The sequence below is a fragment of the Gouania willdenowi genome, chromosome 8 (assembly GCF_900634775.1).
Source record: "Gouania willdenowi chromosome 8, fGouWil2.1, whole genome shotgun sequence".
Classification (NCBI taxonomy): domain Eukaryota; kingdom Metazoa; phylum Chordata; class Actinopteri; order Blenniiformes; family Gobiesocidae; genus Gouania; species Gouania willdenowi.
Genome location: NC_041051.1, coordinates 21,075,037 through 21,099,520, shown reverse-complemented (window position 1 = coordinate 21,099,520; position 24,484 = coordinate 21,075,037). Strand labels below are relative to the sequence as shown.

At 38.7% G+C, this 24,484-nt stretch overlaps 1 protein-coding gene and 1 long non-coding RNA gene across 2 annotated transcripts in view; one reads left to right on the top strand and one right to left on the bottom strand.

Moving 5' to 3' along the window:
- Nucleotides 1-11,260, bottom strand: part of c1ql1l2 (complement component 1, q subcomponent-like 1-like 2) — a 23,115-nt gene extending 11,855 nt beyond the window's left edge. Inside the window, exon 1 of the mRNA XM_028456104.1 lies at nucleotides 10,193-11,260. Within this exon, the coding sequence (XP_028311905.1) occupies nucleotides 10,193-10,801 (609 nt within the window). The 5' untranslated portion in view covers nucleotides 10,802-11,260. The remainder of the gene's footprint in view (nucleotides 1-10,192) is intronic.
- Nucleotides 9,590-24,484, top strand: LOC114468930 (uncharacterized). The gene is made up of 3 exons (XR_003674690.1): nucleotides 9,590-9,657; nucleotides 22,751-22,909; nucleotides 24,323-24,484. It is a non-coding gene; the product is annotated as an uncharacterized LOC114468930 (long non-coding RNA).

The following is a 24,484-nucleotide window of genomic DNA, read 5'->3' as shown; positions in this document are numbered from 1 at the left end:
CAGAACCGCTTACAAAGGGAAGATGCATTTAAGTCAGGGGTGCCCAGCTCTGGAAAGATCTAGAAGATTAAACCCAAAAATATCTAAAACCATGATGGTATTTAAGAAGAAAGAAAAAAATCAAATGATAGAAAATATAAGACTGCAATGTAAGCCCTTCTTGGTTATAATTTCGATAAATAGAATTATGATTATTAAATCGAAAGTTGACGATATACAATCCTAACTTTAACACAGGAGTTATTACCTCTGCCAAGGAGGTAATCATTTTACTGGCAATTATGTTTTTGTTTGTTTGTTCGTTAGCAGCATTAAGTCACAATTATAGACCTAAGGCAATGGAAGATTCCATTTTCTTTGGAGGGGATCTGGATCAATTTACTGAATCAAGATCACTTACAAAAATCAAAAAAAAAGTCTCTAACCATTGACATTTCAAAAATTCATTTCTTTGTTCATATTTGATCGATCTTTATGAAATTTGAGAGGGGTTCCTCAATTACCCCACTAGGTTTCATCCAGATCACATCTGGATTGCACATTCCATCTTTATTTTTTGAAAAAAATGGGGATGCCAATTTGGACCTACTGTATTATTAATAGAAAAAGAAATTTCTTAAACAAAAATCAAGCAAGCTACACAGTTCAAAGTCAGAGACAGGAATTCCTCTGCAAGTCCCACAGTGACGCCGATAGACACCTTGGGGCTAGGAGAAAACAAAAACATCTCTAGACCTGGGAAACCACTTAGCAACCAAGGCTCAGGTGGTAGGAGGGTGGTCTTCTGATCGCGATATTGGGGGTTCGATCCCAGTCTATGTGTCGAAGTGTCCTTGGGCAAGACACTGAACCCTAAGTTTCTCTCAGTGGTCGACTAGCGCCTTGCCTGGCAGCTCAGTCCCATTGGTGTGTGAATGGGTGAATGAGCTGATATTCTAAAGTGCTTTGAGACTACTTCAGTGTAGGGATAAACCACTATATAAATCATGTCCATTTACCATTTACCCAAGCTGAATACAAGAGAACCCACTTGGCAGGAAATCCAGGACATCATCCCAAAAGTCAGAGCAGCAGCCACTCTCAGCCCAAGCGGTATATCCTACCAGGTTTACAAAAAGTGCTCCAAACTTCTTCTGAGGTTTTGGAAGATCTTGGAGAAGATCTGGGCAAAAGGATCAATTCTAGCAAATTGGCAGAGGGCTGGTTTGTTCCCAAAGAGGTAGGATCTTTCACAATAGAGCAGTTCAAAACTATCAGACAATGGAATCAAGCCCAGCCTAACCAGTACTATGTGGATTCTCGGACGACATTACAGCAACCACTTTAACGCATGTCCAGGCAAGATACAGTAGGTGCCTAAATCCTTGGACAACATTGCTATTTAAGCAAGAATGTTATTCAAGGCCTAGAAATTGAGAAGTTTGGTGATCTAAAGAGGAAAAGTTGCCAGCACGTTCAACCTCCTTGTCCGGGGGGAAATCATCCCAACCATAGTGGACAACCCAGTGAAATGCCCTGGGAGGTGGTGCGATGCTTACCTGGCCGATAAAACCAATGTCTCTAATGTGTCGAAGCAGACTGATGAATGAGGGCCCTACATCCGGTCTGGGTACTTCAACTCCCTCTTTCATCAGCTGTGGAATTCTGATAAACAATGACAGGGCTCGAGACTGCAACCAAAATGGTCGCATATGCGAGTATATTTTCAATGTGTGCGAGTGAAAATTGTATCTAGTCGCATTCGTGCGAGTACGTATAGGGTGATTTTATACGGAGCGGCTGAGCGCTTCGTCAAGTTATTTTAAAATAAAAAGTTGCCTGTTATTTCAGCCACTTGCAGAACAACTTAAAATATTGACACTAAAATATTAAAAATGTATATCTTGAGTCATTGTCAATCTTTACTTCATACAAAACTACAGTACGCCAGTTAAGTCAACTATTCATTAGCATGCATGGCTATGCTGTGCACTACCCCCACCCCCGCGACCAAATTCTATGCTGGTGCGACCAACTGAGAAAGTTAGTCGCACCAGTGCCACCATTGGAAAAGTTAGTGTAGAGCCCTGAATGAGATGGAAAGATCTACAAGATTTAAGCCCTGAACCCAAAGAGTTCATTTAGGACCGGGTAGGTGTCTTTTCCTCAAACAGACGTACACACAGATACGTGTACCTTACTAACAATTAGAGATTCCAGAAACCAAACCTAAATGTTTTCAATGCTGTTAGAGAAAAATCAAACGTTTGTATCTTGATGTCAGAGACTGAAAGACTTCAGCTCCAGGCAATGTTTCTTCTCACTGCACTGAATTATGGAGGAGTGGTTAGCATGGTTTGCCCTAGTCTGTGTTTGTAATACCACTGTATTCATTCACTCAAAATTAATTACCTAATGTTGAATTTGAAGAAGTGTTTTTTAATTAATCTTTTTGATTTTAAGTTGTGCTGATGTCTTTGTTGTCGAGGGATAATGACATTCTGTCAGGAGGTTTTAAGATGCAGGTGTTCCATGTGCAATATTGTACCTTTCTACTGTTTATTCTCCTGATTAAATTCATCTCATATCAGTGTGCAAACACATCCTCCTGGTTGGATTCTCAGATGCCAGTGGCTAGCTTAATTTAGTACAGTTCGATATGCTGTGACCGAATAAAATCAACACCATCTTATTAGAGGGTTGGGTCCTTGGGTTTAGGGAGAGGCAGGTGATGACACCTCTTGGGAATTTATTATCTGGGATTTTTAATGAAATTGTATACAAATATTTGCCATGTAAGTAATCTCATTGAATAAAAATACATGAAATCCAGCTTAGTCATTCTCTGCATTTGTCCTTGAATTTGCTGATTGTGAAAGATCTAAAGGTACACAATGTTATATTTTTCTCTCTGAAGAGCCAACAAAAGGTATAAAAAATACTCTGAATGAACAAAATCCAGAAAATCATTCCACTTTTTCCGCAACGATATTTATGTTTTGCTTTGTTTCTTTACTCCAATGGTTTTTATCTCCCTTTTGAGACGAACCCCTGCCGTCTAGACCTCCTTCCTTTGCTTTCAGTGATAACATGCATGAATAAATTCTCAGACTATTTTTGAAATAACAAATCAGGGAGCTTCTATTTGGGTTTATATCCCCCTTTTCTCTTCTCTTCACACTGAGTACTTGTTAGTAAGACAGGTTTATGGCAGTTATGTAGATAAAGATGAGGAGGACAAACAGCTGAATGGCAGTGTGTGACCTTGACATATATATATATATATATATATATATATATATACTTCAACAAGACAAAGTGTGAGGTTGTATAGCTATAGTGAATGAGGTGTCAGGCGATGTTGCCATTCTTATGATTTTTATGGCTGCTCTTGCATTTTTCTATCTGTCATCTCCTCAGTGTTATGGTTGTGACTGAAAGATATCCTGAGAAGACTGGATATAATGGATAATGCATGTCTGTTACAGTGGAAAAAAACCCCTCTCAAACTGTTGTGAGAATATTATAGTCAGAATAGCACCCACTGTTTTACCATCTCATTGTAAAAGCCCACAATTTATTTTTTTATTCAATATAATATTGTCACCTAAAACCAGATCACAAGTAAAGGTAAACAAAACTGTCACAAGATTTAAAGGCAGGCAAGTATTAAATGAAATATTATGCAATCCAAACCAATTTATACATTTTTCTTGTCACTTTCCATGGATAGACTACTGACTATACGCTGTCCTCAAACTTTGTCAAATCATGAAACTTTAATTTGGTTTGTACAATTGATGACGTAAAAATTAAGGTTCTACAGAAATGTTTCTAAGAACAAAATGGATATTAATGCAAGTCGGAAAACTGTGTCTTAGAAACTATGGTCCTTAACTGTTTGGTCAACCTGAAGGGCCTTAATCAGCAAACGCTTTATGTAGGTTTTTACTTACAATGATGAATTAATTAATATTCATTACAATTTATTTTAGTAGACGCTTTTATCCAAAATCCTACAGTGATGGCCCAAGTGGGATTAAAACCATTGACCTTTCGATTACAAGCCTGCTCCTTAACCGTTATGCCACCACTACTGTCAAAATTTGTCAAATACTTTTCATGTAATTCTAATAACAGACAAGCAAACAAATTAACACGGTGAAAATATTATCAACTTGACAGAGTTAATATTGAGGGGCAATTCTAAATCACGCGGTTGAAGTAAATCCGTTCACAGTCATTTGTTTGTATGGTTGGTAAAAAGCATTCAGTGTGAAGCATTGTGTCAATTCTTATACAAACCTCTTTTTGCAAAATTACTGCTTGGGAAACATCCAGAACAATTTAGTCTCGTCTGTTGTGTCAGATGCTGATACAACTCCAGGGGAAAGTTCTCTTACGAGAAGCTTTGTCACTGTGACAAGGGCATGTCGTGTGGCTTCCCTGACAGGGATTTGTTGACTTGATGTTGAGCTTCCATTTTAGATCAACGAGTCTATTGGTTCGCTTTAAATCAAAGTGTACTGCCTTCTAATTGTGTTTGAACATTCCAGCCATGGCCCGCATGCTTAATGGCAGCTTAGATGGCTTGCTGTTGCCTGATCCTAACTTTTCACTGCAACACATACACAAACAGACACACACACTGGCACAGCGACATAGAGTGAGGTGTTATACATCCGTACACGCATTGGATGCAATTTGTTAAAGAAAAATCAAGCATCAGAAACTACATGGTGTTACGGAATATATCTACAGCAAGGGCGCTCCATACATTATAAGACGTTGTTTGGGTGTATTATGATAGGTCGAAAATTATAGTATCTGGAGACCAACCATCTGCCAATGAAGAGTAGAAAAAGGTCGTCTGAATAAACCGGACCAGCTGTTCTTATTTTTGTAGCTTTTATTTAAGATACAGTTATGGTTTGCAAAACTACTCCCAAGGCACTTGTGTGCTATTTCATCCCATGTATACTTAATAGCTAATCCCAACACTCCTGAAAAAAATGTCTAAGAGCCAGATTTCAGCATTCCCACTCTATAATCGGTGTCTAGGAAGATAAAAGCCAGGCACTTGCTCGTGAAAAGAGCCTGTTAAAGGCATCAGTAATAGAAAAGAAGAGGCGTCAACTTTGACCTACAACCCCGGCATCTCTTTTCTCTCTCCTGCCTGAGTCATCACACCCAGTTAATTACTGAACAGAGTGCCTGCAGCACCAACACTGAAAACACAATTCCTGCTCATGGCACTGTCTGCTAAGACACATTTATCTGAAGATTTTCATCCTTTGTTGGCGCACAGTCGCTTTTTCCAGTTTGCTTCCTTGTACACCTGCAGGCACAGTGATTCCCCCCCCCCTTTATTTTCTAACCTGAAGAGAGTCACATCCAAATGATAAGAAGTGAATGGATGCAGTGAAGTTGAACGGGAGAGAGACTGATGCAATTTTGAATCTTTTGCCCATTCATTCTTTCTTTTCTGGGAGAGTACTGATAGTTTAGCTAGATTTTATTAAGGGGGGGAGGTGTGTTATTCACTGAGTCATGGAGCAGCCCGTGAGTCACTTGACGCCACCGAGTGGCACTTTACCAACGAAGAAGGAGAGGATAATTGTGGATGTGATTGAAGACAGAATCTCGGGGATGTCTAAATGTCAGGGGCGGTGGGAGACACCTACAGAAGGATGAAAATGTTTGCACAAGAGGGACACAGGCACTTGACTATCTCTTGTGTGGCCCTCATTATAATGAAGAAGCTGTGTGAGTCAACACCCTTGCATGTTTGAGTCAGCCAGGGCACAGGAGACCATCCATAGCTTATCTTTCCACTGTATCATTATTGCTTCTCACAACATAAGACGAGGAGCATTAGCAGCTTTTCACAAGCTTCATCTCATATGCCAGCACTGAGAGTGAATGCACTGGTGCGGTAAAAGTCTCTATTTGAGGAGCTTAGTGTAGAATATGTTTTTTTTTAAAGTAAATGAATAGAGGCAGACAAGTATAGTGAGAAGTTTGAAACTTCTCCAATAACTGATAGATTTTTGTCTCCTGCGCTCACAGATGACAGCGAGATGTAGTCGTGACATTTCCAATCTGTGTGGTATTTCCTAACAACGTGGGCCAATCTTCATTTAATAGCCCTCGCACCTAATTAGGCCAGCTCTAATGTTCCACTCGGCGGAGTGTCAAATCCGATGTCCAATTACAGAGCAGATCAAGGCCAAAGGTCCGCCTCCACTACCTCTCAAGCTGATTATAGAAGAAGTGCCGCCATATAGATCAGTTAGAAAGGAACAAGTCTGTCAGAAGAAGAAGGAAAGAGAGGTATATATACATGCACACACAAATAAGCAGATCAATGCCCTGGAAGCTGGGGGACTAAAGGGGGGCTCTCCCAAACTCTGCCTGTCTGTTTCAGACAGAGTCTCTTTGTTACATACAGAGGGCCCTCAGTGCTGAAGTCAGACCATGATGAGGAATAGCAGCTCTGAACATTACTGGAATGTTAAAATCAATCAAAGACAGATCACTTTACATTATTCTACGTTTACATGCACATTTATGAATGAAATACAAACGTATTGGTTGAAGTGACTCCTTAACACACATGTGCAAAACTCGTGGCCCGAGGGCCAAATCTGGCCCTTTGGACCATTAATTTAGCCCGCAAGAGAAACTAAATCATTGTTTAAATTAAGCTCGACAATATTTGCAGGTGCTCAAAGTTTTCTCCATGCTTATATTGCATGATTGCAGTAGTTTTTAATATTGAACTGTTGAAAAAACTCAAAATTCTTTCAAAATCCTTCAATTTTCTTCAAATTATTACATATTATTTCCCTTTTATTTAATAGAAATTGGTCACAAAAAAGTGAAGATCCTGTTGGGACTTACAATATATCACGTATTGCTTAGATATTGTCGGTTTCCTACATATTTAGTATTGTATGTATACGTAGAAGTGCAAACTAAGGCACAATAATGTTGAAATTACTAATTTTCCTGCATAGAATCTGTGGCTTACTTGAGATCAAACAGCTCCATATTTGGCCCCTGAACTAAAATGACTTTGACGCCCTGGCCTTAACATAATAATGTGTGTGTTCTGACAGGGTTTATGCTTAAACATCACAACATAGTCGTCTCTATTAGCAGTGATGGAATAGTCTGAATGCCTGTATTGCCTCTGCTATAGACTCAGTTTTAAGCTAAAAATTGAAAGGAACAACACGACAACTTTTTCTTTAATCGAGTCATGTATCATTCGGAGGCAATGAGGAATATCGACAGCACTGTATCGCCGTGAATCAATTCAATATGACAATTTTAGTCAGCTCATTTTTATGAAGTTTGTCTTTTTTGGGTGAAAACTTTTGTGCACCTTTGGAAAAGTCATCTTCTGTGCACCAGACGTAGAGGAGAGATGGAGGGCAGTGCACAGTTGGGGTGAGTTGAAGTAGCAGGTTAGGCGGAGGAGGAGGGGGGCAAGGGGACACAAAGACCAGGCGTGTGAATATGTGCCTGTATGTACTGTATGGGGGAGAGTGCTGTGGTAATTGCAGGGGAAAAGCCACGTGCACAAAGGACATTGAAGCTTATTAAAGGAGGAGACAGAGTGATTATTCACTATGGTCCTCTTGAGAGACTGACGCTGAAGTCATTGCTTTTAATTAACTCTGAAACGGTTTTGCGGATTAATAATAATATTAAGAAGGGAACAGAGAGGAGATGCGCAAACACATCCTGGATCTAGCTCAAGCTTTTTAATACAAATAAATAGACTTGTGACACAAAGAATGTCTGTGATATCTTTACTTGTTTCATCCTTTGTATACCTATAAAGCTGGATTTTTTATTTTTAAACAGGTTTAGCCTATCCACTCTATTCAGTGATGGATCACTTGGTAAATTTGTGCTTTAAAGAATTCAATTAAAAGAAAGCTGGAGAAACTTGAAATTCCCCCATGCTGAAATAGGGTTTCTTTAAAAAAAAAAAATGGTACATTATAATCAGAGTCCTACATCTATTAACAAACCTTAAAATGAAAGCATCAAAGGATGTGGATCGTGAACAGCTTATGAGAATCACAGGAGTGAATGAAGTGCATACTTTGGTGAAACAGTACTGCAAAGCTGAGAAGTTCTACTACTGCGCTGGAGCCAAAAGATGATAAAACACCAGCATTGTTTGGTAAATCCCTGGCCTCATCCGTCCTAACTCACAGTGCAGCTTCTTGCAGCCTTAATGAGCTGAGTAAAGCACCGGTGTGGCAGAAGCTTCAATATGACGACCCTCTCTTCATTAGCAATGTAGTATAAATTGGACCAACATTTATAACCATTCACAGTCCTTTAGACAGACTGAGACTCTGGGGCATTCCCGTAACCGTTTGTCCAGGCGCACAACATTACAAACACCATGAGAAGATTTCACATTCATGCTTCAGTTGTGCATATGGAATGAGTAAGACGGACAAGGAAGCTGTTACCATTTTATAAACATTATGCAGATCGGGGACACACACACGCTGTGTGGGGCTAACTTAAGTACCTCCACATCCTTCTCTTGGGACCACAATGAAGCGTGAACAGACGGCGCTTTATGGTAACATATGTTCTTCCACCCCTGTTATATATCAATGCTTTTATACCCACTCATAAACATTATATATATATATATATATATATATATATATATATATGTATAGCAGGCAATTGCTGTATCCCTTATTCTCGGGCAGGTGTGAACTTGCTAAGGGTAAAATAATTGACCTCTAACTGCAACACTGGAGTTCACGGACGTGCTCAACATTGGATTACAACATTTGCCATGACATTTCAAATCAAGCTTTAATATTGAGATATATTTGATGACTCCTTAAAAATTCTAACATTCTAAAACAAATTCCATACAACTAAAGGGTTTGTTTAGTAGCTCATCTCATTTATTTGTATTTATTTTTCACCTTATTATAGCTGCTGAACCTTGGCATGTATCAACAACTCTTTCACATTGTTAGACTGCTGCTAGCAGTTTCTCAACGTGTATATATATATATATGTATGTTCCCAGCAGGAATTCTCCTGATCTGTCTGTGTGTGAAATCAGCTTGGGCACAAACAGCATCAAAAATTAACTAGCTGGGTTTGTAAAACATTCATTGAATTAACAGTGGGAAAATTCAACACAGCCTATGGCTTATAAACTTGTGTTTATTTTCTCATTATGCACAGTATGTATGTATTTATTTATTTTAAGTGATTGGTTTTATTCCTTCAGTTTATTCCAACTTTAATCCTTGGAAAGCACATTTATCTGGATGATAAAACAAGAATTTTGTGTGTGTGAGAGAGAGAATTTTTTATATATATATATATATATATATTATTGTTTTGGTTTTTTTTTTTTTAAGATACCCATTCAGGTAGGACCTCGAAAGAGAAAGTGCAGACTATGAGATGATGGAAAAGTCAAAGGGAAATGTGTTTTTACATAAAAGAAACAAGATCTGAATGATGATCGGCTGTATAAGCTGCTGGCACACATTTACCAGCCTGACGAAATTAATATTACTGACCAGTTAATGCGCTGCATCAGACAGAATGGATCACGGGGACGTTTAACGCCGCTGAGCAGAGAGACGCATGCAGCTGTGGCTGGACCATCCGGTGAGTTTTACGCACGCGAATAAGAGCTAAACCCTGGAGGACAGATTGACAAAGCTCGAGGCGTTTAATAATACAGATTAAGAGTGAAAAGGTATGAACTAACGGAAGCCGTCAGAGAGTCAGATGCAGACGCTGTCGCATTTCTTTGGATGTTAAAAAGGCGCAGCACTCCTTTCTTTATGGAACTTAAAAGGAATGAAGAGAGCATTTAGTCCAAATTAAGGCGACAAAGGTGCGCTACGATCCAGGCTTTGACTGGTGCAGCGCGGGACGCCACGATGTCAGAAAACGTGCAATGAATGGACGCGCCTCGCGGTCCCTCAGTGCGTTTCTGTCTCCACAGCTGTGCGCTCTGAGCTTTGGAGACGCGCGGCAGATGCCCAGCTGTGCTCGCAGTGTCATCAACTGTTTGTGAAAAAAAAATATGCCCCCTCTTACGTGTTAGAAGGGAAAAAAGTCATAAGCTCACCTGAAAAAGACAAGAGCAGGCATATCTAGAAAGTCCAAAAGTTGGAGTAAGTTTCAAAGTGCTCACCTGTCCGTTTTTGCAAAGGTCTGCCCACATGCTGGTGCCATCCCCTCCTCTCATCAGCACATGGTAGATGAAGAAGTATGTACCAGGTATGCTGCATATGAATTTGCCCGCTATGCCATCATAGTTGTTGCCCAAGTTGGTGACCACGTCGTCAAACTTGAGAATCTCGTAGCCCTCATGGGGGTTTTTAAGCCCTGCGTAGAAGGCCACCCGAGGCACCGTGCTGTAGGTGGCCGTGCTGATAGCTCCATTTCCCCCTATACCCAAAATCCCAGTCCTTCCTTGATCCCCTCTGTCACCAGGAGGTCCAGCTGGTCCTGGTGGTCCTGGTTCTCCGGGTGGTCCAGGTGGCCCAGGCTTACCTGGCCTGCCAGGCTTCCCCTGGGGGCCTTGCAGTAAAGTGGAGGGTGGAAGCACATTGCTGTTATCACTCAATGCCTCAGCCTCTGCCTGCAGACCGGTGGAGCTTGTGCTGCTAGCCTGTGTGCCCTTGTTCAGGTAGGGGTCGCACACCATGCGACAGGTGCCCAACATCTCGTAGTGGCTGGCATCTGTACCAACAGAGCTAACGAGCACTGGGATGAGGACCACCAGCACCAGGACAAGCATAACCCCTACAGCAGCCGCCACCAGGGTCTTCCTCCCGATGCTGAGTCGGGGAAGGGGCTGCGCAGCCAGCGTTGGTCTCCCGGGGGCGGAAATGGTGACTACTTGGTGTGGGTAGCCTGTCACCGAGGAAAGGGACCCAAAGATCCCAGGAAGAGTTGCAAGTGAAGCAGCGAGTGTGTGAGGATGGGAGAGAAACCCACATGCACTTAATGTACCTCTCTGCTCCACTCAGTCACTCTGAAGTAGGCAAGCAGTCGCACACAAAAAGACTTGAGAAAAGACAAGAACATTGAGAGAGCATTCAGCGCATACTTACAAACACAATCTAACCTGCAAGAAGAAGGAGGAAGAATGCACAGCCAAGAGGAATGAAAAGAGAGAGAGCAAGAGAGAGAGAGAGAGGAGAGAGAGAGATGGGAGTCGGTGAATGATGCAGACCAGCCACTGGATCTGTGGGTGTGTGTTTGCATGTGTGTCTGTGTGTGAGCAGATGCACTGATCCCCCCCCCCCCGAAGTGAGATGCTGGTGTGGTCACATCCCCTTCCCTCCGACTCTTGCTCAGAAGGTCTCTCATCACATTGCACTCCATCCAAGGACTCACCTGAGCAGCAGGGGAACCAACATAACACCTCAAACCTTCACCTCACCACCCCTGACTCTACCGTAAACCCCCCTCCATCCTCCTGTGGACTCCCTCTCCCCTCCTTTTCCCACTTCTGCGAATGTTTCTCACTCTCGTGCTCTCTCCAAGCCCTCATCAGCATCCAGCCTCTAAAAATAAAGACAGAGCTGTGCAAAGAAAGTATTTTTTTTTTCTATTTTTCCTGGAGGTGTGCTTCGACGACTCGGCTATATGTTCACAGACACCAGACAACACTAAATCGGCTCTGCTAGAAATGGCTTGCAGCTATGTGGAGAGAAAAGAAAAGGTGCTAATTGCAAAAGGTAATGCCAAATGAAATCTAGAAACACAACAGATTGTCCAACTGCATGTGATGTTTAGATTTGTCGCAGTATCTTCTCCGGACTTATCAAATACAAAGACTTGGCAAAGACAGACAACCTAATCCTTTGTTAGGACAACACACATTGACACTGCTGTGCTGTTGTCCTGTCTTCCTCCAAATTGCCTTTCCTCTTTGCCAATAAGTCTGTTTCTCCACCTGAATCTGCTGACATCATTTCTTATTGTTTTCTTTTTTTAAGTATTGATTTAATGGTTTTTATCAAATTAAGGGTGTGGGTTGGGAGAAAATAAATCCATATGCAGTACTGATGCCATTTGTTTGACATTTTCATCACTTGGAGTGATTAATGGCAAAGTTAAAGAGCATCTGACAAAGTCTGAAATGGCAAGCGTAGATGTTGGCAAGTTTTTACAGAGTTGTTTTTTGGGGGTAAAAGTAGCCTTCAAATTAAATACAGAATAGAAGTTCATTCGTCCCACCCGGGAATCAAATCCTAACCTTTTTTGTGCAGAGGCAGAAGTTCTAACCACTGCCCCACAATGCTGCCCGTGTGGTACACCAATCCTTAAACAATATATCTTCATAATGTATACTATAGGGTGTCCAAATGTATTGATTACAGCTCCTTAGCACCCTTCCCCACCCCTGGTTCACGTATAACGATGTGCTGCAAACGAGCAGCTTTAAGAGCCAATGCTGTGTCTTCTCTGTCTGGTGTAATTGGAGACTTGTAAACAAAAGCACATATACAGTAGTTATCACTCTCCCTCAACCTATTATCCCTCCTCCGTCCAAATATAGCCACCCCTGCTTTATACAATTGTTTTCACGTTCACTAACATGTTTCCATCCATCCATTCATCTATTTTCTGACCCGCCTGCTCCCTTTTTCAGGGTTCCAGAAGTCTGCTAGTGGTCTTGTAGTCAGTTATAATATATAAATGTAAATATTTTCAAAACTATTAATCCAAATTCCAAATTAAAAGTGTTTCTCAAACTGTTTGCAGTCAATTGAAAAACTATATAGATTCTATGTAAATTGTGTCAGGAGTGACAGTTTTACTTTACGGTTAGTGTTACACCTTAGTGGGGGGAGGAAAATAAGGGAGGGGGAGTTAGGGTGGGATATTAAAAATGTACTGGCTTAAAGCTATTTTATTTGTGCTGATAATTTTAATGTGATATTATTATTGTGTATACTGTGCTGTTGGGTGTAATCTACTGTGCTAGTTTACTGATATACGTAGAGTAATTAAAGAGGGTCAGACATCATACTGCTTAGGCATAATGTGGGTGAAGGGAGAAAAAGAGAACAAACCCCCCAATGAGAGGCCCCCAGGGGAGGGCCAGGGGCAACCCCCTCCTGCCTGAGACCCCAGCAGAAAGGATTAAACCCCCAACCTAGGGGAAACCAGTGCTGTAGTAGTAGTAGTAGTAGTAGTAGTAGTTGCTCCAGGAGGAGTGTGTTTAAGTTTGAGCTGACTATTTTCAAGATTTGGCAAGTTTCCTATTAACACAAAATGGAGAGTATCTCGATACAAAATAACACGATAAACAGTTAAGCATGCGTCTCATTTACTTTTTTGATCTAGAGGCCAAAACTCCAAACGTTTTTGATTATTTTCTTTCCCCATATTAAATTGTCTTCACTCTGTAGGGGGCGCTAACGCACCAATGTCCATTTTTCCGCATTGAGCTGGTTTAGGGCCGAGAGTTTAACAACTTATTCACATTTGAAGCAAATCGGAGTGCGTATGTGCAAATAAGAGCATTTTCCAAAAATTTCATATTTTGTAATTTTTGGCCATAATTCATGGCTGCACCCTGCAAACACTGTAAAAGTTTTTAACAATCCATGGCTAACTTTTGGTGATCTCCAGCGGTTTTGAGCCCTGTCAGTGAAACGCCCTAGGAGAAGTGCGTTAAAATACAACGTTAGCGAAATAGCAATTCCATAATTTTCAATTTTCAATTCAAGATTCTGGACTTCCTGTGTATTTTTTGGCATGGTCTTAGTAATATTTTTTTACTTGTCTTGTCATGGTCTACTTCTGTGTCAATTTTCATGATTCTACGATGAATACATTTTTTTGGTAATTCCTATCTCGTAATGGATTTTTGGCGTACTCTGGGGCACTGGCGCGTCAAATTTTAGCATTTTTTAAATCGGAAATAGCCAGAAATTAGAGAAGCGCGCAATTGAATTTTGTTTGAATTTTTGTGATGCTTCATAATGGTTAAATGGGTGAAAAGTAGGTGAGGTTGTTCTGTTCATATAGGGAAAGAAAGAAAGAATAATATTCCAGCACAATAACAATGTTTCCCCCTTTTTGAGTACCATGAACTATACATTTTCGGAAAAGGCGGGGGCATGCCTACAACATGACAAGAGTCCCCGGTCACTGACGGGGATGTGACGTTCGCATAGGCTCCGCCCCTTCCCTCGTAGTGTAGTCACTATGTGAACAAGAAGCCCTTCGCCAGCTCGTGGCGCTTGGGCCTAATAATATAATGAATAATTATGACTGAAATGAGAAAAAAAGAAAGGAAACTGAAGTTGCATTGTCCTAATGCATGGGATTCAGACACCTCAAGGTTTTCAGTCACAGCAACAACTGATTTCATGCACTCTGAACCCCAAAACAGCGGTTTACCAGTGAGCGACAACCTGGCTCAAAGTTGTGAAACACTAAATTAACACGACAAAATACCATGGTGACTACATCATTGCTATGAAGCAAGCGAACAAGGCCATGAAACCTTCTGATATTATTTATATAATTGCAAATTATGTAATTGAATAAACCATCTATTATTATTTTTTTTATATTATTAGTATTATACTGTTGGAGTTCTAAACAGATCAATTGGTTTTGGATGTTTGTCAAATTAGGGAGTTTTATTTTAGAGGTTAAGTTGTCCTTGGTCTGAAAAGGCCATGAAAAACAAATGAGTCAAATCCTTTACTGAATTTTTTTGTGTAGTTCTATAAAGCATTTGGTTTTATGTGTTTTAGCTTCTTTTCTTAATTTCTCAAATTATTCAGTTTTCTGTGTTTATGTTTCCCCCTTTGCTCAGCAACAATCCTGCATTAGATACAGGCATCCTTGCAACCACATACAGTATAACTTATGATCAATATAAAATCACATTTCTTTGCTTTATCCTCTTGAAAACGAGCATAGAAACAAATGAAACGGCTCCAAAGCCTAACAACTTGACTCCATTTTAACAAAACACAAAATTACACACACATACACATGCTGCGCAAAACCACTTAAGCTGTGTCAGAAACATATAGTTATGACTGCTCTTGTGTTTATAGCAGTAACATTTGTTCATCTTGTTCTTTTCCCTTTATTTTCCAACTGCTTCTATTCGATGTCAATGAAACCGACGCTTGGCGTGCGGGCGTGTGCGTGTTAATGGTTCGTTTTGTTTAATGTAGGTGTTAGTGGTTTTGAAGCCTTAAGCACAGGGGAAATGACAACATTGCCTATTTTGATTAATTAAGAATAACCTCATGGGAGACACGAAAAGTTAGTAAAAAAACACCTTAAATATGTTTAGAAGTACAAATTAACTTTCTTTTGTTGATTCTTGTTTTTTATTTTCTTTATTTTGCCATTGAAAGAGGCCATTACGTCTCAAAATAACTTCACTTATCAATCGATCTTTATTTATCGCAAGACATTTCACAGAAAGCAGGTAAAATATGTTTGTTATCTAATTACTTTATGACTTTGATGCTTTAGACCAGAGCAAGGCCATAAAAAATGTGTTTGTTTGGCCACATGATCAACAATCATGTCAGCATTTAGAATAATGACAATTCTGAGCATTAATACAGGGAAGAACAAAAAGTTTTTACAGCAATTTTGTGTGTTTTTCTGTCATTCTGTGGATGTTTGTTGTTGACTTACTCTTTGTGAGGCATTTTATGCATTTCTGTTGTCCTTTTGTGTATTTGCTCCTGTAAAATATGTGTTTTTTTTGCAGTCACATTGTGTAGTTGTGCTGCCATTTTGCATTTTTCGGAGTATTTTTTGTGTATTCCTGTTGTTATTTTGCTTGTTTGTTAGTACTGTGGGTAGTGTTTTTCTTGTCTTTTTTTGTACTTTTGTTGTCATTTTCTGTAATTTTTTAATATTTTTCTTTGTAATTTTTTTGTATTACTGTTGTCGTTTTATTCATTTTTGTAGTAATTTTGTGTGTTTTTGGAGTATTTTCTGTGTCTTTTACTGAATTTTCCGGAAGTGTTTTTTAATGTATTCTCGCTCTTGTTTTGTGTATTTTTCCATCATTTTGTACATTTACTTTGGGGGCCGCAAAAAATTAGACCGAGTGCTGCATGTGGCCCCTGGGCCGCCAGTTGCCCATGTCTGCTTTAGACCCACATTACATAAATCAAATTTGTCCTGTATTGTTGAATATTAGAATATCAAATTTAATTAAAAGACTGTTATGTGGGGTGGAGTTGCAAGCTAAAACGTCCGTTAGTTTTTAAGTTGTTTATTTTATTTTTGGGGGGAATGTGCTACTGTGTAACTCCGCCCCTCCTCCCTTTGCTTAGCGCAGAGAGCGATAACGCACATGTTGATCAAGAGCAGGCTCCCGTTGTTCACGTCAAAGACCAGGCTCTCACATCCGTTTTGTTAGCGACCGGCACATCACTATTATCTGAGTAATTTCTCTGCAGGAGATGTACGTGGTGTGGCGTGTGAACAGGTTAAAAATGCGTGTCTCACGCCCAATGCGTGAGACTTGAGAGCTTTGCTGTATGTTTCTGAACTAAGTAGCAAAATGGAGTAAACTCATTCACTCCTATGAAGAATATGCACAAAGAGACCAGGGAAAGCAAAGTTTTCATCCTGCAATCTCTAAACCTTAACGCCCACTGAATAATACAACCTGTCATTGGATAGTATTTCTTTTCAACATGAATTTTCACAGGTAATTCAGTCTTCTTTCACAGTTTAATTACATGTTTTAGACCTGAAGTGGCTTGTCATACAATCATGTGTGTAGTTACTGTACCTTGCCTTCTGCCCCTTGTTGAGAGTGACACTAGAAAAAGTAAAGTTAAACTAGAGAATGATGTTTAAACTTGGTCTAATCAGATAAATCACTGTGTATCACCATAGCTTTGTACAATCTGTCATCTGGCTCTTTTTCATAGCTGTCTATTTCTGGGTTGGACAGTGTGTGCCTGAGCTAAACTCAGCTCTTCTGATGGATAGAGATGGATCAATGAGTCGGAGGCCTGACTATTTTTCACAACCACACTTGACACACCACCATTTATTTCGCTGCATTTCTGATTCTTTATCATCATTAAACTTCAGTTGCAAACTTATGGCATCACCAGTTGGCTGTCACATTTATCACTGAGCAGAGTGTGCAAGACATATCCAAATAACTGACACACCAGGTGCGTCTGCAATGCATATTTGCCTGTTTTGTTTTACTCCTCATAACAGATATGCAGGGTTTGTCTATATGAGGAAGCACACAAGCTCTAAATTGGTTTTGGGGTTTGTTTAGGGGCCATTGTTTGTTCTCTGCACCTGCTGGCTTTAACTGCCAGTCGGATCACGATGCCCCAAATCTCTAAATCTCCAAACTATAGAGATCAATGCGCACGAGGGAGGACAAACATAAGGCTTTAGTGATGGAAGAGAGATGAGAGAGATGGGGAGGAAGGAGTTCAACATGAAGGGGCGTCAACTGCTGCGACAGCTTGGCCTCTGTCACTAGAGCTGGCTTACTTTTCATGATTAGTTCGAGCTCATTGGAAGAAAGTGTGTGTGAATCAATGGCATTAGTGGAAAAATGTGATTTAATGAAAGTGACAGCTTGTTGAAAGAAACTGGGCAACAAAATCTGAAGCCATTTGTCTTTGATTTTAAACTTTAACTGACGTCTTGGATACCAAAGTTTTTTTCTGGCCGGCTTAAACATTAGAGTTTGACTTTTATTCCAGGCCTTTGAAGGGAAACACATTAAAATTAAGCAAAAATGTTGTTGGATTTTTCTTCTTTCACATTCTAAATCCTTGTATAGAGAAAGTGGGTTGTCTTAATGCAATGTGTGCTTGTTATTGGGGATGCAATTATTCTTGCTGGCATATTTGTATTATAAAGTAGCTTTATTTATTTATTTTTTACAGTTTTTAGCCTGTTTAATTTTAGATTAGACAAACAGTGATTCTCACCTTTCAACATTTTGTCATAAATGAAAATATGGTCCACCAAGAATAATGTGTTATGTTGTTAGAATTAATTAAAACCCCAGAAAGTGCTCACATGTACTCCAGCTGAAAAATACATTTGTAAATTGTTTACAAAATCTGTATTAATACATTGAAAAAAAATATTTCTTCTGACCTGTACAATAAACATGCATGCCTAATTTTAAATATCAATGAGAATATATTTACTATTATGTATGGAATGCACACTAGGAAAGTGTTTTTCCTAGTAATCACCATTTGTATCACTCAAAAGAAGATTGATATTTCGCTCATAGAATGCTAGAGAAAATGCTTAAAAATTTCAGTTAAGTTGTATTTTCCCATGTTTCATCAGCAGCTTCGGCGATACTCTTGACCAATGAAATCGTCCGATTTCTATGTCGGTGTTATATAGACTAATGATGAAAAGACGATTTCAAAATGGCAGAAATATGTACTAAATGAGGGTAAACCGTATAGTTAGCAACTATGTAGGCATGCATAGTGGAATTTGGATATAATAATCACATTTCAGCAGGGATCAGTAATATTTGGATGCAATACCATTAAAAGCTGGAATAGTGATTCCGCCTTTTACAGATTTGGAAAGCAACATATAAATTCATAGTTGTTTGCATTGTATATGTTTAAAAAAACAAAGAACTCGACTTCATTAAAACTTTACATTTCCCCGAACACTTTTTGTGTAGGCTTTGATTTAAAGGGTTTGGAAAAATGTAATATTATTTTAATTGTGATGCATGGTATTCTTTAGAGCAAATGTATAAAAAAAAAAGTCGTTCAGACGTTGTTTGTTTATTAGGAACAAAGGGTTTTAAAGCTTTGGAAATGCAATAAGCAAACAGATGTGAGGCCATGGAAAGAACAGCAACCTTTCACCTTCACTCAGAAAATAAACAACATTCAAAAACACACCTCAAAAGCTTTTAATGACTTTGTTGTTGTCCCTGGTTACAAAGAGATGTGGAGAGAGAACAAGTGTGTTTCCAACCATTTAGACGTGCGCATGGGACCGACCACAAAACACCGGAGATTAAAAAAAAAAGAAAAGGAAAAAAAGGACTTTCAAGGATTTGTTGTATTTTTAAGACGAAGGTTTGACGGGTCAAAAAATAATAAAGCAACATCACAAACACTCAAGCAAACACAGTGGATGCCTCGTCTCTGGTTGAGTTTGTGTCTGTGATTGCTTCCCTTGTTGCTCTTGACCGAGGCTTAACAAAGAGGCTCTTTTATAAGTGCCAGGATCAAGCCACTGCTGTGACTGCTTGGTACTCACTGAGGTGGTTTGGAAATGGGAAAAGGACGAGTGGGCTGGGAAAACATAGAAGGCTGACTAAATTGAAGACGCTGAATGAAGTCAACACAGTGCATTTATAGCAGTTAGAGGGTAAAGGTGAATGAGAAAGAAGCTATGCACAGTTCAGTGGGAAATTGCCACAGCTTTTGTTTAGTGTGAAAAGTGTGTTTTGTTAATAAGCGAAGGCATAGACAGCATAATCTTTAAGTCATTGAGGGAGTTTTTTATATACATGCAGAGCGTAGAAGAGGGAAACTACTCACGTTACTGTAATTGAGTTGCTTTTATGGGTACTTTTTGGAGTGTATTTCGTAATCAGTAATTTTACTTGTGCTTAAGTACGTTTTAAAAGAAGTAATTTGTTACATTTCTACTCATTTACCCATTGCTGAGTAAATTATTATTTTTTGGGATAATAAGTTTTCTTTTCCATTTCATGGTGTAAAGCACATTGAAGAAAATCCACATGTTCTTTTTTTTATTTTATTATTTTTTATTAAAAAAAAAAAAACATAAATAAATAAATAACTAATAATGCAATTTTAAAAAATCCACATGATTTTAGAAGTGCCATTTCTCATCAAAGCCCAGCCCCTTTTTTAGGTTTCTACCTATTGTGTTTTTATCCACATGGCACTGTTTTAGAGTTCATTAATGTATCGATACTTAGAGTCTGATCATTTTTAAAATTTTGAATTTAATTAATTGTTTTTTTTTTGTTTTTTTTTTTCATTTTAAAAAGAATTTAAAATTTTGACAAACCTTTTATATAATACAGATGCCTTTGTGGAATAAGAAAATAAGATCTCTCCTCTTCATTTTTAAGTTTATACATGAGATGTTTACTGTACGCAAGGGAACCGTGGCATGATTTATTACCAAAAATGATGTATGACTTAATTATACTTGTACTTGAGTATAATTTCAGTCAAGTAACAGTACTTCTACTTGAGTAGGATACATCAGTACTCTTTACACCTCTGGCAGAGAGTAGTTGTAGGTGCTTTAAACCAACTCTGCCTCTGTGGTTTCTTGCTGACATGTGCAGTAATCCACAGAATATCCAGGTGAATGTGAAAACATTGAAGGACATGTTTACACACACACACACACACACAGAGAGTGCAATCCCCTCAGGCAGCGTGTTCCTCCTCGCAACAGTGGCCATGTGTCTACCAACCATGACATGCATCCTGTTTACTAAGGCATGCGACAGTGTGGCATTTTTACGAGACATAATAACTCTGACTTCACACACCACTTAAAGCCGATCAGTCTGGTAACGCTGCATGTTTCGGAGGGCTTCTGTTGGCACGGCGATCCGTGAATCCAAAGTGATTGTGACACGTCGTAACCACTTTGCATGTTGTCACATAAGAGCTTAAATCAGCCCTTTAGCTGCCACTCTCACAGGGCACAATCTGATCTGTGTTGTGTGTTTTGTACTCTACAATTTGGCATTTCTTTACTGGTTGACTTCACAAACATGCCATTAATGCATTGGATTAGATTTTTTTTTTTCATAAAAGCCTGTATTTTTTTCAGGTAAATAGTCTGGAGATAGATTGTCTTCCAACAAAATGAGAATTGGAAAAACAGTTGCATTTTTATGTTGAGATGGTTTCGCCTCCTAATCTAACTTTTAGTTGCTTTTAGAAACAAGTCATCAGTAAATTAAGTTACGTTTTAAATGAGTAATTAGATTACTTTTTAAATGAGTAATCAGATTACTTTTTAAATGAGTAATCAGATTACTTTTTAAATGAGTAATCAGATTACTTTTTAATCAGTAATCAGATTACTTTTTAAATGAGTAATCAGATTACTTTTTAAATGAGTAATCAGTAATCAGATTACTTTTTAAATAAGTAATCAGTAATCAGATTACTTTTTAAATGAGTAATCAGATTACTTTTTAAATGAGTAATCAGTTATCAGATTACTTTTTTCAAGATAACTGTGGTAACACTGGATACAGTTAGGATATGCCTCATAGATCAATGAATCAAACAAAAAAGTATTGCAAAAGTTTACAAGGTAAAAAACCTAAAAAAGAGAAGAAAAGAAATCATGGTAAGACTGAAGTAAAACTGCATGCGTTCATGGAACTCCCTATCCCACAATGCAATGCGTGAAAATTTTAACAGATGGAGTGTTAAGGTTGGAAATGAAAACAAACTCTCAAGCGTCAATTTCAACCTTTGTCGTTTCTTTTTGCTGTAAATGACGTTTGAGTCATTGATCTATGAGGCACACACTATGATATTGTCTAATAAAAAAAATGATTGGTAATGGCAGCATTAACATTATTCTTGGCTTTTTACACTATTTTTTTCACCTTTATGAGCAGCAGAGCTCGAGAGAAATGTATTTTAATACTTTGGATGCCAATTTCTCTCTTTTCTATCTGAAACTCAACCTATTGCTTAGGTGGAGTTTGAGATTCTTGCCAGGAGGGGCAAAAAACAAAACAAAACATAGAATTAAATACATAACACGTCTCAAGATTCACACCAACCACAATGTATGTAACATAATAAATAATGCAAAAACGATTAGTAACATTATTTATAATGTTGACTACAAAAAATTGCGTCGACGCATCATTTAATGTTGTAAATTAATGTTAAAATCAGGCCGGCGGTCGCTTTCTGCTTCATTTTTGCTGCAGTACCTCCATACATGAACTGCTGCTTGAAAAGTTCAGCACCCTCTTGTAACTTAAAGAATGAGAGAGTAAAGTTGCTGAAATGAAGCAGTGTTATTATTTATTATGTTCTACATTATATGCAATAGACTTTCTGGCACTTATAAATCACCAAATTAGACACCGGTGGGATAGAATAAAGGGATACATAAGTATGAAAACCATTTAAAAGTCCAACAATGTAGACGATGGCATTAAAAGTCTCTAACGACGTTACTCCGCCTTCGCTGAATGCATGCGCACTCCCGTGCTGGCCAGGGGTATACCTGTTTTGTCGGGGAGTAGATTGGAAAGGCACCGCTCAATCCACCGCTTTTTATCCAGACAAGTGCGCACTGATCGCGGTGTTTGCTCGTTCTCTGTTCCAGTCCGCTTGTTTATTCGGTGCATCACTACAAACAACAGACTTATGAGTTTCCGGTGTTAGCCATGTTGTAAACCAAACTGTCTGAGCTGCTACAGCCTAGGAAGCAAGAGGGTCAGATGTCATTGCGCTGCTGAACTCCTTCAATACTTTTTTATTTGGTTTTATTTTGTGAACCTTTGCATTTGCACTGTGTTTTTTTGCCCCCTCTGCACCCCCTGCAAACTACGCGCATAACCTTTTGTGCTTGGATATAACAATTAAGGTGGTATAGATTCGTGTGTGTGTGTCTTGGTCTGCACTGCCTGCAGTGAGTGGGTTGTGTCTTCACTAATTCTTGACTCTTCTCCCTCCAGGTTCCCAAATGATGGTCTGACCTTTCCACCTCAGCCAGGACTGAAACGTCACTCACAGCGTGAACCAGAAACTCTTTCCCCCACGAAACACTCCACATCGCTCTCTTCACTGCGCTTCTCCTCCACTCACAGCTGATTTGAATCCTGCCTCGCTAAAAGGTCAGAATTATATATTCCTCAGATACATTACATTTGCAATATTTATTGCCTCTACTCTGAGGTTGTAGGTGCATTACAGAGGAGCAGCAATGATTAGTGCTTGAAAAGAATGCTGTAGGAAAAATGAGGTGGTTTAGTACGCATATATATTAGCTAAATTAATGCACAAATAATTGAAAACTGTACTTGTCAGTCACCCAGCTGGTTTTCTAAACATGCATGGCAGACCTTTAAAACACAAAACAGGATAAGTTTATGAAGAGTGAAAAATCTCTCATTGTGTCACGTTCACAAAGGAAGTACAAATGTAGATAAATGATGGAGAAACTGAGGTTTTCTGTGCAGCTGAATAAACATAAAACTCAACTTTGTGAACATGGCAAAATCTGCTCGTGAATTCATATCCACGCTTATGTGAAACAATGGCTTTGAAGGTTTTTATTCTTTAAAACAAATTAAGTGTTTTTCGTTTTTTCTATAGACAAATCGCAGCGTTCATATAAAATTGTACTTGTCTCTGCTGGGTGTCTTTTTATTCAATTTTGTTCAACACTGTTTGTGTTTATGTTCTTAGAAATGTAATAGACATAAATCGGTATCACAATAAGATATGTTAAAATATTATGGAATATTTATTGACTTGATATATCCTCTAAAATAGAGCAACCACAGTTTAGGTTTTGCAACATTAGATTAAATGCAAAGCACATTGGAATCATTTTATTATTATTTTTTAATGATTGTATATTCTAAAATGTCATGTCATTTAATGTAATAAAACATGTCACGTTAGAAAATATGTATAGTGATCAAGTTTATGTGTGATTTAGCACTCAGCGGTTTTCTTTACAAATCAAATGCAATTGAACAGGGTTGTGATTATGTCCTGATCTGTAAAAATACTTCTGCATCATATTGTTAATATTCCCCTTTAGCTACAGTATGTAAAACCTTACCACAGTCGCTAAATGCTTGTTCATGTGGATCTTGTTGGGTTTTTTCTTTCTTTCTTACTAAGGACCATATATTTTGTTAAGATAATTTTGTTGTAATTTGCTCTATATAAATAAAGTTGAGTTGAGTTGAATTAAAGCACTGTACTATACTCGTTTCAGCTACTTTTCTGAGTGCCAGAAGCACTTGAAATTATTTTTAAACAATTAAAACCAAGACCAGAAGTTTTTTTTTTTTTTTTTATTGGAACCATTAAAAGATTAAATATCCCTAGATCTATCAAGAGACTTGATTTTCCCACTCTGCATTAATTAGAATTACAAGAAGGTGTAAAAGGATGTGTTTAAAATGAGCTAAATTTGATTGAGTCACTGAAGGTAGTGTATTTGTGTGTGTCTTTTTTATATTTAATAATACAAATCTCAAACAACTAGTTTGTGTTGGCTTTTGGTTACCCAGGCATTGAAAACAAGAGGCTGTCAAAACCTCAGCTGGAGACCAGCATAGACTCTCCTTCATCCATGCTTTCTCCCAGCATGGCCAGGCATCAGCAGAAAACCCACAGAGGGACGTTCTGCCCTGAGGAAAAATGAGCAAGCCTCTGCGTAATGAACAACCTCC